The sequence below is a fragment of the Serinus canaria genome, chromosome 1 (genome assembly GCF_022539315.1).
Source record: "Serinus canaria isolate serCan28SL12 chromosome 1, serCan2020, whole genome shotgun sequence".
NCBI classification, from domain to species: Eukaryota; Metazoa; Chordata; class Aves; order Passeriformes; family Fringillidae; genus Serinus; species Serinus canaria.
In genome coordinates, this window is record NC_066313.1 from 16145330 (window position 1) to 16160302 (window position 14973).

The window sequence follows — 14973 nt, forward strand, 5'->3', positions numbered from 1 at the left end:
GGTGTGAGTCCTTTCTTTAAAAAAAGTATCCTACAAGCATAGTTTTTATTTTAACATTATGTTATAACCTAAAACTATACACTAACACACTACTTAAGAAAATTAATACAGCATAACTTTCTAACACATATTAATTTTATTATTTGTGAAAAGCCAATCATAAAATAGGCATGTTCACACTGGAGATATTCCAGACGTGTCTGGGTACAATGCTGTGCTCTGGTATGGCCCTGCTTGAACAAGGAGGTTGGACCAGATGATCCACTATTGCTTCCTTCCAGCCTTGCCTTGTTGATTCTCTAATTCTGTGAAGTTTTAGCTAATGTGGCTGATTCAGACTTTCTAGGACTTCGTACTTACGAGTTTTGGAGCAATCCTTGCTATAAATTAAATCTTCCTGTTTTCTTCCCAGTTATTAATTGAATCTGTCATAAAAATACTAAAATTTTGTTCATATGTTGTGTCTATGCCTCATTGAAATCCTTACCTGTAGGCAGAGGAAGCTTATGTTCCTGTCTCCACTTACTTCTATGGAGCATTCAGCTGAAGATGAAGAGGAGTCATTTTTGATACATTTTCACAATCAGCCCCAGTCATCTTGTGCCTGAAAATTTTGTTATAGGTAGGAGGGAAAGTCGAGAAGACATATTGTACAGGAGAAAAAGGGGCTGCAAATAAAAATAACAGTAAGACTGCAAAGCAAACACCTCAGGATCCCAACTAAAATTTGCCCTGCTGCAGTCTCAGTGTGTCTTCTTGCCTGGTAGTAAACAACTTGAGAAATGTCCTTTAATTGATGGATTATTACTACTTATGTAAACATATTTGGACAAAGCTGTGGGACAACCCTTCTCCCTGCCACCTCACAGTAGAAGATATGTATCCAACAGGTCAATAGCTTCCTGCTGGGACAGCCTCAATTCCACCCATATCATGCTTCCTGTAGGCCTTCAGATGTGCCTTGCCTTTACAGATAGGGGGCCTCCAGGATGTAAGTCAAATTCAGGCTGTTTGAATATGGCTAGGAGTGTCCTTCCCCACTCATAAAATGAGCCTACACATCTTTTTCATTGCTTCAGCTGTCTTCTTACTGTACTGTTTTGCAGGTATTCCTCTTGCTCCTGTCCAGGCTGCTGCAGGCATGGATGTGTCCCCAGGCCCGTACAGAACATCTGAGGCAATGCCATCTGCACACCCATGTACTCAGGTCACTCTGCTAATCACACTCTTTCCTGCCCTGGACAAGGTAAAATTGGGCACATAAACATCCATGACCAACCATTCCCTTCACCTGTATTGTTGGGAATGAACAGTCCCACGCTGTACTTACACCTCACACCTGCACCCCCGTGAATGAAACTGGAGTTTTGTAGCCACATCTGTCGTTCCAAACAGGTTGAGGAAAAGGTTTAATGCTGGACCACTGATTCTCTGTAATGCCAAATTACCAGCAAGCTTTTTGGTATATTTGTGGCCAAGACCAACCACCATCTCCACATCAATGCCTGGGCACCAGAAGGACACCAGCACACACCAGGGTTTGGTTCCACAAAGTATAGTAACAAGATGATCCCCATGGCAGGGAGAAATGATGAGGAGGACTCCATCTTATCTTAGAAGGCTAATTAATTACTTTATTATACTATATTATTCTATATTATATTACATTACATCTAAACTGAATCTGCCAAGCACTCAACTGCACAGCATCTCGTGACTGTCTGCCAACAGTACCAACACACACACACCTGGATTCAATTGGTCAGTGAATCAAAACACTCACACCAGAATCCAGTTACCAATTCCCTTCAGGTAAACAATCTTCCACAAAGCATTCCACTTATGAACAACACAGGAGCAGTAAATGAGATAAGAAGTGTTTTTTCTTTCTCTGAGGTTCAGAGAATGTGAAACCCAGAAATATTGTTGGGAAGAATTGTACCTTGCTTTTCTCTGTGAAGAGATACGTGGTAACAAGTAAGAAGTTCAATTTGGGTTCTTCCTCCCATGCACTCTTCCAGCACCATCCCAGCAGGCTCTACAGCCTCAGAGCCCTCATTGTTCTCCTGCCCGGCCCCAAAGCATAGAAAACATCTTCCAGTTTCATACCATGCAGACAGCAGTTTCTGTGTTATATCAGAGATTTTGAAATACAGGAGACACAAAAATGACAACAAAGTATTACAGCCACAGTGCAGTAATTGCAGTATAGAGCCTCGAGGAGACCCTCAGCACAGACACCACAGAGGATACATGTGGTGAGTTTAGACACTTGATCTGAAGGCCAGAAGTCATTCCCTGGCCTGCTCTGTTGTGTGGTACAGGCAAGGCCTATATGGTTTACAGACAGGGCTGGTGAGGAAGAACCAGCACATTTTTACCCTAAGTGCATTCAAATGAGGCAGGGCCTCCCATACCCCTGATAAGGCAGATGAAATCACTCAGGTGAAAAGCAGCAGCTGCAAGATTGCACTGTCTGTCATAATCCAAAAATGAATGAGCAGTTGCTTTAGGAAGGGTTTCTACCTAGGCAGATGACATTTCTGAAATACTGAAGGAAGAGCAGAGGCAACAGAAGTCAGGAGAGAAAGCAGCAGAGAGAGTGAGCCATTTGTGTTCCCTCCCACAGAGCCAGCCTGGTCTCTGCAAGCAGCTGTGCCAGTTTCTGACCAACATCAATATGTCAATTCTGCTTCTCAAAAATCACAAGCCTACTTTGGGTCTGCCCCCCGCAGGCATGTAACTGTGGGCAATTCTGCATTGGTATTGACAGCTGGGGCACTCAGCAGCAACACGGGGACCAGCCCCAGCCCTGCCACCCACCCCCTGGGGCAGTATCATATTGGACATCGCTGCAATGGAAAGGTTAAAGGAAACCTAGTTGAAAAGAGATGAGAAAGGGCTGACTTTATGTTTAGACAGTGCCTGGGGCTGCAGTGGGACAGGTTTTGGGGAGGGAGTGCAGAAAGAGTGGTTGAAACTGTGTGTCTGCTTCCTTTGTTGGCAGAACAGTGTGAAGCTACTGGCTTGGTGGTGGAATTTGACCTTTGTGTGACTTTGCCTTGTCTGGCTGGGAGACACCCCACCCTCCAAGTTTGGAGTATCTGTACATGGAATATGATGAGGATGATGATATTTTCTTTGCAAAATGGATGAGCAGCTTCTGGGGCCACAACTTGATCGATGAGGAGAAAGAAGGCAGAGGCCACAAGAAACGTCAGCCACAACTCTGGAGTGAAAGGAGAGCATCCCTACCGGTAAGAGCTGTGTGCAGCTTTCTCTGTGTGGGCACGTGGTGTATGTATAAATATGAGTTCCATCCCCAGAGGCACAGCCCCAGGGATGTATGAGGAGTATGGGACACCTTGCCAAGTAAATTCAGTTCCTGCAGGCAGCTGCTAGTTGCTTTTTGAGCTTAGCTGTCTGACAGGGTCGAGCCTCTGGGGTCATGGAATACAGAAAACTGGCAAACTGCAAGAAAAGTGATGATAGGACCAGAAATGTAAGGAGAAGTGTGTAATAGCTGCCTAACTATGTATTACAGTGTTGTTCTGGCTGCTCAGCACAACCTAGTAGACATCAAAACACAATCTAGTAGACATCAAAACATTTTGCAGCTGCCTACATAAAGACTGCCTGTAACAAGTCTGTTCTCATGTGAAAAACTGTGTAATTCCATATGTATTAAAAGGATTTTGACCTAATTATTGTCTCCAGGAAGTTTTACCCTTTACCCCTTGAGACTTGTTTTCAGGTAAGTCTAACTTCTATTTTAAGCTAGAGGATGCAGTCCCTCCTGTTTTAAAACATCTGACTCTTAAAAGCTGCGAAGTAAGATTTTAAGGTAGAAGTACATTCTTTATTCTTAAAACAAAACAGTTGGGAAAGGGGCAGGTTCATGTGCAGAAGACCACTCACAACTGTCTAAGTGATTACTGAAATTAGGTTAAACTGAAAACTGTTCATAGTCTTCTCTTTATTCAAAGATTGTTGCTTTCATTTCAGCTTTTACAAGAACATTTAGGTGGTCCAAACCTGTCTCCTTTCTTTCAAACTACATCAGTTGTCTTAACAAAGATATTATGTTTCCTTACAAACCATTTTTTACTTATAGCCTTAGATCATTATGGCTGCAATGAAGCTAATATATTGGGGAGGAGCAGCTAATCTTTTCCAAACTTTTTTTTTTGTGTGCCATTCTTTGTTTCCACCTTGCAAGTTCTTCTCCTCTGCAGCTGTCAGGTTCTAAGCTGTGGGATTTTTCATTTCCAAAAAAAATTGGCTAAGAAAAACCAACGAGTCCAAAACCATTTCCTCTCTCTTTGAATTCATGGGCAGGCTGGAGAGACAACCTTCATTCATAACTTCTGGTCTGATCAGCCACATTTGTTATTTACTCTTATATTTCATTTCAGCCACAGATTGCAAGACAGACTCTGAGCTAGAGCTTTGCTGCTATATTCCATCAAAACGCCGAATACGTAACACTTATTAATGGGAGGGGAAGGAGGTTAATTAATTTTACTGAATTTTCCTTTTTCCACTCAGAGATCCATGCATATGTGATTTCTTTAGGCCTCAAGAGAAACTGGAGTGTAAGAATGTACTTTAAACCTCTTTCCATTCAGCAAGGTGCTGAACACATCTTGTATATTTGTGTCTGTATTAGCATGTCTATATATTCTGTTTGTTCAAAAGCTATTTAAAGATTTAGCTAATACCTATTCAAATACTTTGCTGTACTTGCATTCTTGAATCCATACCCAGAATTTAGATTAAGTTAGCTGACAAAAACTATGACTTTTTGATGTTACTGTTTAACAAGCTAAAGATACTGTGTATACTTAATTATATCTGACCTTTACATTAATGCTTCACACAAATTTGCCTTGCTCCACTAGTTTCATATAGAAGATGTAAATTTTAACTGCTTTATTTCTCAGTGCCAGATGTTGACTGGAGAAATAAGACAGGAATATTTGTCTGGGGATTTTATAATTTTGTCGTGGTTTAAGAGGAAATGAAGTTTTTTGTGATAGTGTGAGCAAGCCAATCGGTGTTCAGATTTAATATTGGCACTTGGTTTGTCTACTGAAGGCATAGATACGCCTCTGAGAACACAGGGGTTAAAAGCTGTGATCTCCCAGGAGAACTTCCTCTTAGAGTCCCGCTTGAGACTGAGCAGACCTCCCCCCTACCCAAATCTGGCTGGGCAGGGGGGGAGGGGAGCCATGTAGCCAGAGAGAGAGGTAGGCCAAGCCTAAGCCGAAGGGTAGAGGAGAACATTGCAAGAGCTTCGGGCAGCCATCCTCCATTCCCCCCCCCCCCCGGAGAGAGGGAGAGGGAGACAGAGCCGGTGCCTGTGGTGCCTGTGATAGTGGCCCGGCGTGAAGGAGAAGGGGGGGTGCCCAGCAGGGCAGCCAGGCGTGGGAGTTGATGAAGTAAACCGGCAGAGCCTGGGACTTTTAACCCCTCCGAGGAAGATGAGAACCTTGCTAATGCTGATTCCTCCTGAAGTTAATGAGATTGAGAAGCTGTTGAGATTGAGAAGATGTTGAGAAAATTCTAAGTGAGAGGAGATGATGGAGTGGCTTTGAGCTAGACTTTTCTTGTGTAGCCACAGCAGAACCACTGGTGTTTCTGTGCCACAGAAGCTGCGTTCTAGGGGGAGGTGATGGCTCAGAGCCAAGAGAGTGCAGTGATGTAGAAGAATGAACAGAGACAACGGGTGAGAGGGGTGGTGGTGGTGCCCTCCGCTTCGAAGAAGAGAAGAAGAAAAAGACGATCTCTGTTCAAGAGACCCCTCGGCCCCAGGGGGTGAAATTTGGGGGGGACAAGTGTCCCAAAAGGAGAAAGACTGTGCTCCCTTTAGAACTAGTCAAAGTATCCTTAAAATGAAAAACCCCAGAAGCAACTCTGATCCATGTGCAGTGGTGAGAGCACTGGACATGGAAGACGTGTGGTGCAAGAGAGACTCCTCTCTTCTCGAGAAACTGAGAATCGATTGTCTGAAGGGTGGCAATGAAATTAGAAATTTGGTGGGGGGAGGAAGAAGAATTTTGGAAAGTTTTCATCTTGTGTTCTATGTGTTTTGTGTGTCTTCCTTTGTAGTTGTAAGTTAATAAATGTGTTTTTTTCCTTTTAACCTTAAGTTGGAGCCTGCTTTGCTCTGTCTCTGATCATATCTCACAGTAAGTGCCAGAGAAGGAAGTGATCTCGTGAGGGCACTGGCATTGTGCCAGGCTCAAACCATGACAAATTTGCAGATACATTTTGAAATGAACTCTTGATTTGGAAGTTGAGTAGTTGGTAGTAAAGAGCAGTACTGTGTTTTGTCTAACCAAAGCCAGAAGTTAAACGAATGGGCACTACTGATGCCTTGTAAACACCTCCAGAAAGAGCATCTCCTTGTTGAGAGCAGTAATTTGAGAGCTATTGCATCTGGATGTGTGTTTTTTGCACAGTTACTCCAAATTATAACTGCTGTAAGATTCATTATTGCAAATTATAACTGTTGTAAGATTCAAAACACTGGCACTGTTATTTAAATATTATATTCATTTTATCAGAACAGTGCTAATTATCAGGAGGAATAATAACTGAGCTTAGAGTGCATCTCTTCTGAAAGCTAATACCTCCACAGCAGGTCACAGTGTACCCTTTCTTCTGTCTCAACATTGAAAATTGAGATAACTCCACTGTCTAAAATCAAGTCAGCAAGTTCTGACACAGCTGTTGGGAAAAGCTCCTTGTGCAGGTACAATGGTACTGCCAAAGGAGCACTGCCAGCTCACTTGGTCTCATGTCCAAGGCTGGTATGCAGGGCACCAGCAGCAGAGCAGTCCTGCCCATGGGATCTGCTTCAGCACCACGAGCCTTTTGATGCTTCATAGTAAAGTGCTCTCAGGGTAGCTAGTACAAAAGGTGGTTCTGCTGGAAAATCACTTTCAGCTCCAAACTGCTGTGTTGGTCTTTGTAGTTTTTCTTGTGAAATATTCAAGCCACTGCTTCCACCTCAAAAACAAAAATAAACTCCTGTGGTGTCCTATCATGGTACAGCCCCCATCCTAAGTATGGATAAAGCTTTGAAGAATAACTCCCAAACTAACAACAGTTTTCATTATTTTTTTCCCCCCGGTATCTTTGTATACCTCACAAACACCACTGAGATGAGCTTTGCAAAATGCTTTTGCTATTGTCATTCACACTTTGCTGAGGGGAATGCAAAATTATATTCATCCTGCAGTGGGTCACTTGCCAGTCAGGCTAAAACATGTAACTCCAATCTGTCAGGCTAAAACAACATGCAGCTCCACTGTCCTGGAAAGCTCAGAGCTCTGTATGTTGCTGTGGGCCAACACTGAATGTAAAAACTGCCTGGGGATAATTAAGTCAGCTGTTTCCATCTCCTATATTTAACTTGTTCCCCTGGCAAACTTTAGACAAATTAACCTGATACCCTTTTTGAAGCCTCCAGCTATGACTTTCCTTGTCACATTCTAGTTACCCTACATCATTTAGGTTCAGAACACATCTTACCTCCCAGACATTTTGTGGTAAGGAAAAGATTGGAGACAAAGGAGAACTGATAAGAAGTTTACAGTGCTATATATGACTCCACCTTCAAATAGACATGTTGCTCACAGGACAAAATTGCTAGAAGTGGCAGCAGAACAAATGACTGCTGTTGAAGTTACTGACATTTAATTTAAACTAAACTTAAACTGAACATCTACCACAATATTGTTATTATAGACCAATTGAAGGCTAGATCAAAACATTGTTAAGAAATATATGCTTGTCTGTAAGCTTCTTGGAAGGAAATGAAGCCATGGGAGAGCATCTGAATGTCAGATGTTCCAAAATATCCCTAAAATATTCGGGTCATTGTGTAAACTCCAGCAAACAATGAACACTTATGCTGACACACCGAAGATTAATGTTCTTACTGACAGCTGTGCAAACTCTCAGATCAAGCCCAAAAGATGTAAACAATTAACTTGTCTACAACAGAAACTGAGAAAAAGTTAAGGCAAATTATACTGACAACAATTTTTGTTGTGTGAAGTAATTTTGTTTGTGTACCTTTTGTGTGTTTGAGATTGGCAATTAGCAGAAGATTAGCTGTTTTGTAAATAGATACACTGAACATGAGTGGCCTTTACCCAACACAGAAAAAAGGAGGACTAATGGGAATAAGAAACAATCCCTGAGATCCGTTGGTGCTTCTGGCTTTCCCAGCACTGGCAAAAAATCCCCATTTTGATAGTGGAGAATTTAATGTATCATGCACAGGCACTGTGAGAGAAAGCACTGTCACAGTACTATGATTGAATAGACCTGTCACTCTATCTTTACCCTTAGCCCTCTGAGGCAGATAAGCATTTCAGAGGAAAGCTGGTCCCTTTTCTGGACCATTGCTGCCATATCAGTAGGTAAACTGCAGTCATTTGTCAAGGGCTTAACTGTAATTCTTATCCGTGAAGGAAAACTAAAAAGTAATGTTCTAGTAAAAGAAAACATTTACAGCCTTTGCGAAACAAGATTGATAGAATACAATCCCTCATTTCAGCTGTCCTCCTGCATTTGGTTTGGGTTTTTTTCCCAAACCCTCTAGGAACAGATACCAGTGATTTTTACCATGAGACAATTTTTATTTCCAGGAAAGAATATATGCTGATGCCATTAAAATGTCAGAGAAGACATTTAGCTTGTTGAGCCTGGCATGGCATGTGTGCTCCTGTCCCTGGAGCATAATTCAATTGTTTTGATGCTTTCTAAAGTAATAATACAATGTGACCTTACAGAACTTGCAGCTGTATTGACTGGTTTGAAAACAAAGTAAAAATAACATGGCAGAAATCATTAACACTACTCTCAGAGGCAGTCCATAGTACTAGACATAGTAAGCTTATGCCTGGGGGAAAAAAAAAATGGAACCAGTACCATGTATTTTGCAAACACTCTTCAAATATGAGGTATTTCTGTCAGGTGCAAGATTTGTTCTTTTCAGCATCTCTCATCAAGCCTGTCTAATGTGATGTAGCCACAGCCATATGAATGCACAGCCTCTCTATTCAGAGAAAGGCTGTATTGGTCCCTGTTGTACCAATACATTTATAGTAGCAGGAATATGTCCTGCACACAACTTTCAGAGTGAATGAAGTTGTGTGCAGGACATATTTCAGGTCCCTTGCAGTCCAAGGTTTGTAGATTCCTGTGAACACTATACCCAGTTGGTTTCATTTTCCCCTGTTTGTTAAAATAACAAAACAACCAATACACACACCACAAACCCTGCATTGAGTGTAGGGGGTTGTACTGGATTTTCTTAGAAAGCATTGCAGAACTGGTGGGATAAACCTTCCTTTGCTATAAACAATCCCAGCTCCCTTAAAGCTAGCAGAACTTCTCAGGGTTACTTAGTAGCTGAAGGCTTAGCACTAGGCTTGTGCAAAACAGAGTCACAGAATCAATTAGGTTGGAAAGGACACCTGAGAGCATCAGCTCAAACCTTTGACCAATCCACCACCATGTCAACTGGACATGGCACTGAGTGCCGTGTCCTGTCTTTCCTTAAACATCTCCAGGGACTGTGACTCCACCACCTCCCTGGGCAGTCTATTCCAATGTCTAGTCATCTTTTCTGTGAAGAAATTCCTCATAATGTCTAAAACATGCATGCATTCAAAAATGTATGCCAGCAGCTGGGTGCCTGGAGTGCTTTAATCTGACACATGTAGGGGTGTAATTTTCAGTAGCCCCCATCTCTCACAACTTTCACCATCTGCATCTTACCTGTGTTCAGCTACTCATCTTGAAAATCATCAGCAGCTGGCAGGGTTTGGGGTATCCCCAGCTGTGTGGTGTCCTTCTCATGCCTCTCTTCTACAGGTCTGTCCCTTTCTAAAACCACCAATTCATGACTCCACAGGACATAGCCGTTCTGTATCAGTTTAATCTCCTTTGCAGACCTTCAATTAAACACAGCTGATGCAGATCAATAGCTTTTATCTGCATGCCAGGCCTCTGAAAATTGAATCACACAGAAACTAAACAACTATCTACTCATTCTGACTTCAGTCCTGCAAATATAATTGTAGAAGTCTGTTTCCTACTACTTCTTTGGTAGGCATGTGTCCATCAGTACCCTGAAAGTGCTTCTTCATTAGTTCAAGACAAATGTGGCCAAAAAACCAGCAGAAAATTCAAAGCTGGGAAATAACCAGCTTGTCTGCATGTAGACCGTGCTGAGAACTTGACAGAACAGGGTGAGAAATGGTTGCTGTCACACTCTAAACTCAAGCAGCTGATAAGACCTGGAGCACTCGTGGGTCAAACCTCTTGCTTTACTCATCTGGCCACAAAGGCTGGGTAATGCTTTTTTAGAGTCCTGCCTAGGAACTGCAGCCAGGTGCAAAGCCTGAATTTTTGAGGTTATGAAGAGTCCTAGTTCCTTTTCGTATCAGTGAACACTAAGAGGGCCCAGCACACTTTACATTTGGAATGTTCATTGTGTGCCAAAACTTATATCCTCACACCCAGGAATAATAGGAAATTCTGCCCCTGCTGCCTCCAGAAAGCAAGTTCTTGGCAGTGTGATTCTCCTACACTTAAAAAGAAAGAATTCTGGGGAGGGTTCTTCACTTTGCACCACTGTTTGGGAGAGTGTCTGTGGCAGAAAAAAATCTACCTTGTGTGTTCTGCTGTGCTATTCAATAGAAAATGAAGACCTTTTGTTTTTCAGGCCAAGCTTTCCTCCCTCCATACAACACGACTTCATGCTTCTGCCAAAGGCTCATCTTCAGGCCACCTCAGGGGCTCCAAGGAATTTCAAGAAGATCAAGATGTCAAATGTCACTGCCACAGGAAGGCAAGCAGAACACCTTCAGCAGATAGCTCATGTCCAGAGACAAGATCAAACTCCATTCAGGAATTTGCAGAGTCCTTTGAAAAGCAATTGCATCTCAAAAGCAAACGCTCAGTTTCTTTGGTAGGTAATAAGATCACTACAGAAGAAAAAAAGCCCAACCACCCAACTCACCTTCATCCTTTGTGTAATTGCTGTGACTTTGCTGGGGGAAATGCAGAAATAAACTCCAATTGGAGTTTCTCTTATTATGTGCTCTCAAATTACTACAAGTAGCACAAACCAGGTTAAAGTTGTATGATTCGTGTGAGGATTCTTGATGTGGTGTTACAGTCCAGGCTTATTCAGGAATGTTTATCCTCAAAATGAAGCACCACACTGGCTCACATGGCAATGTTTTCAGAGGTTTCTATGGCTGTGGCCACAAAACATGACAATACAAACCCAGGTTTGCTCCACTTCTGTTGCAAGACCCGGCTCACTTTTTCACTGCTGCTGACCTGACTTAACCTATGTGGAGTGTCTGTAATACTGCCAGACACTGCAGTGTTTGAGAGGCTTCTCATTTACCCCTCAGGACTCCATCCATCTGCTTTCTGCTGTGTCACCACACAGCTGCAGCAGCAGCTTTTGCTATAAGTAGCAGAACATATTTTCACTGAAAGGGCATGCAAGGGATTCTCCACCCATTTCATCCTTGTCCCCATGGTTCTGTCCAGAGCCATAAGCATTTTGTCTGGTGTGTGTTGATGAAATAGCCAATAAAAACTTTTGTCTAGACTTTAATATATTTATCCAATGGAAGAAATGGTAATAAATCCTAACTCACTTTTAAGTATCAGGAAAACCCCATCAAATTGTCACTCCATTCAAAAATCTGTGCTTGAATAACACCTGACATTAGCATCAAGTAGCCACAGAAGGAAGTATCCTTTTTTTGTTGCAGGTTCTTGACACTGACAATTTGTGTGGAAAAGTAATTTTCAACTCTCTTTGCACAGCAAAATAGGGCAAAAAATTTCTTTTCAATAGGCAGCATAATTACATGATCAGTCCCATAATTATAGTCCTTGCATGACCAATCATCTAAGAATATGCAGAATTATGATGATGACAGCACTGTTACACCATGGTCAAAATTTCAAGTGTGTTCCCTAATCTTCTTTTTCCTCTTCAGGAACTACTCAATTGCTTTCATTTGGAAATTTACATTGCCTCATGTGCCAGCATTCACCAGTGGTTGTCTGGTTTATCATTTCTGATTTCTCAAAAATGCCTGTGGCTAGAAAGTCTGTGAGTGTGTAGTTGGTGTATGATTAGGTATAGTGAGCACAATATATTAATTATGGCTTTAGTTCCAGTTAAAAGCACGGATTCCAGTGCCCCTCTGTAATCAGCAGTGGGATGTTTTGAGCTGTATTTTAATCTGTTTTTCAAGAAGACCAAGTTGTTGCCATTCCCTCAGTCACAATTGTAGTTTGGGAGATGTGAAGGACTTGTGAATCTCAAAGAACTGAGCAATAGGTCAGAGGTCTGAAAGGAAATTTGGGCTTAAAACTATGTCTTCAAATGGAGCAGTTTTTTGCATTCAGAGCTCTGTAGGTGCAATTCAAACAGGTCATTATACAGGTGACCAGTGTGGGAAAGGTAATTCATCTCCTTCCCTGCATATTGCTTCTCTCATATAAATGTGTCTTTGAGAACCCTTCAGACCTTGTTTTCAGTGAGGTCTTTGCAGCTAGCACTGAGAAGTCTTCAGGGATGTAAAGATGGATCACATGAAAGGATAGAAACATGGAGCCTGGGCTGAAATCTCAGAGCCCCTCTCTTTCTCCCTCCTGTCTGCTCTCCTCTTCAAGTCCACTGAGCCTGTGACCCTCCTATCACATACAGAGTAAAATCAAAGCATGCGTGTTTCTTCTTGCTGAGCTTTAGGGTGACTGGCTTGGGCCTTGAATTTGAGCCCATCATGGTAAAGCTGATCTTGATGAGGAAGTTACTGGAACATTTTGTTACTTAGTGAAATAAAAGAATGAACTTTGTTGTTGTTCTTGTAGGAATCTCTTTTAATTCCCTGCTATTTTTTTCCCCTGCCTTTTAGCAACCTGAAGGTGCAAAAGAGAGACGAGAAAGAGAAAAATTGCATTTGAGAAAAAGCAAGTCTCACAAGAAAATGGGAGAGAAATCAGAGGCAAGGAGAGAGCGGGACGAAGCTGAAAGTTCAGAAGTACCTGCAAAACACAGCGAACAGTTTCCATCACAAGCAAGCATTCAGAAAGGTTATGTATCCACAGGCAGCTAGAATGCATTGAGGTAATCAAGCTTAACACTCGCCCTGAAGAGCAAAGGGAGCATTTGTGTTCTGTTTTGACTAGAGGCAGCCTGTTAGCTAGAATAACCCCTAAACTGTAAAATAAAAGCAAAATACAACTGCATTGCTGGCACCATGTTGCTACCTTCCTTTCTTTACTTTTGTCATTAGAAATATGACCTTTGTCATAGGAGTGCATCAGTAGCAAGATCCAAGTTAGAGATTAACCACCATAAGAGGATTTCAGGCATATTTAGCATTGCAGCAGGACAGTGGTGGATGCATTCCTGTAAGAGTAAACCAACACCTATGTATTACAGAGACATGCAAAGCCTTATGTTTCTTTTTTAATTGAAAACAGGCTTTTTGGTAGGTTTGGGAAGAAAAAAGTACATATAAACAGCCAGCTGCTTCCTGGCCCTGACATTCACTTAGATTAGTCTTGAAAAGAGGTATCTTTTTGCTCTGACAGTCTTTCAGCTACAAATTTAAGTAAGTAAGATAAGAGAAGCCCATGTTCTCTTCTACACCTCCCTGATGTCTCACTTCTCTCTGCTTTTCCTGTCACTGTGCAGTGAGACTCGTTTCACTGGCATCTCCAAGCCCTCTCCCATGTCCTCAGTCCCATTTCCCCAGTCACACAATTAGCTCTTTCTCTTAACTTTACTCGCAGAATCACAGAATGACAAGCTTGGAAGAGACCTTGAAGATCATAGAGTCCAACCCATGCTCTAACACCTCAACTAAACCATAGCATCCAGTGCCATATGCAGTGTTCTTTAAACATCACCTCATTACCTTGCTTCTTTTGTGGCCTTTCCTCTCTCTGTTTACTACTTTACTACCTTGTAGCTACCAATCTCTTCTGCTACAACTCTGCTTTTGCTTCATTAACATCTGAATTCTCTAGTAAAACCAGAGATGTTCTGTCTCTCATATTTCCATGTAATATCTTCAAGGGCTTGTTGGGGCATCACAACCCTTTTTCCTTTTCCAGAATTTGGGCCAAACTGGCTGTCTATGGTGAGCAGGACCTAGGAAAAGGCTGATCCTCTGGCTGAGGATATCCTGAACACAGGTGTAAATCTCATCTACACATGCTCACAAACACATACAGACTCCCACTTTCTCCACATGCTCCCCTTTCTTCAAAGTGCCAATGTTCTCTGCAGTTACCAACCCTTCTCTCTTTGGGAATAATCTTCCCAGGCCTAGTATGGAGAAAGCCTGATTTGGATAATACAGGGAGAAAAGAGTGAAAAGTAATGAAGTCATGAGCAAAGGTCTGATGGATATTCTTCCTGTGATTTTTCTGTAATTAACAAAAATCTTACTAATTTACCTTAGAGCCTTACTTTTGAATATTCGGCCCTTTAAAAGCTTAGGGCATCCTTAAAACTTTGTAACACTTATATACATTAAGGGATTGAGTTGTTTGGGGTTTTTTTGTTTAGAGCTTTGGGGGATACATAAGAAAGCAATTGAACCCTTACTGATGCTTGTACATTGCTTCTTGCCTGGTAACATGTATTATAAACTAATAAATCTAATAATGGAAAAATGTTGTTCCTATCCTTCCCAATCCAGATTGAATTTTTACTAAGTTCTTCTGTCAGCCAAAACTTAAATACAGATGACTTTTCCTTTACAACCTTAATCTGAAGACTGCATCACAAAAGGTCTGGATAGAAATGAACATGGCCAGCAGTGTCTGAGCTCCTCAGATAAAACCTCTCACATACATCCTGTCAGGTAGCAGCCTGTCCTCACATCTTGGGAAAGCTGAATGCCA

At 41.9% G+C, this 14973-nt stretch overlaps 1 protein-coding gene across 1 annotated transcript; it reads left to right on the forward strand.

The window, feature by feature from the left end:
* Positions 1-3110: 3110 nt before the first annotated feature.
* On the forward strand, positions 3111-13172 carry LNP1 (leukemia NUP98 fusion partner 1). Its single transcript, XM_009095438.2, has 3 exons — positions 3111-3257; positions 10748-10993; positions 12972-13172. The coding sequence occupies exons 1-3, from the start codon at positions 3111-3113 to the stop codon at positions 13170-13172; spliced, it is 594 nt and encodes a 197-aa protein (XP_009093686.1).
* The last annotated feature ends 1801 nt before the right edge of the window (positions 13173-14973 follow it).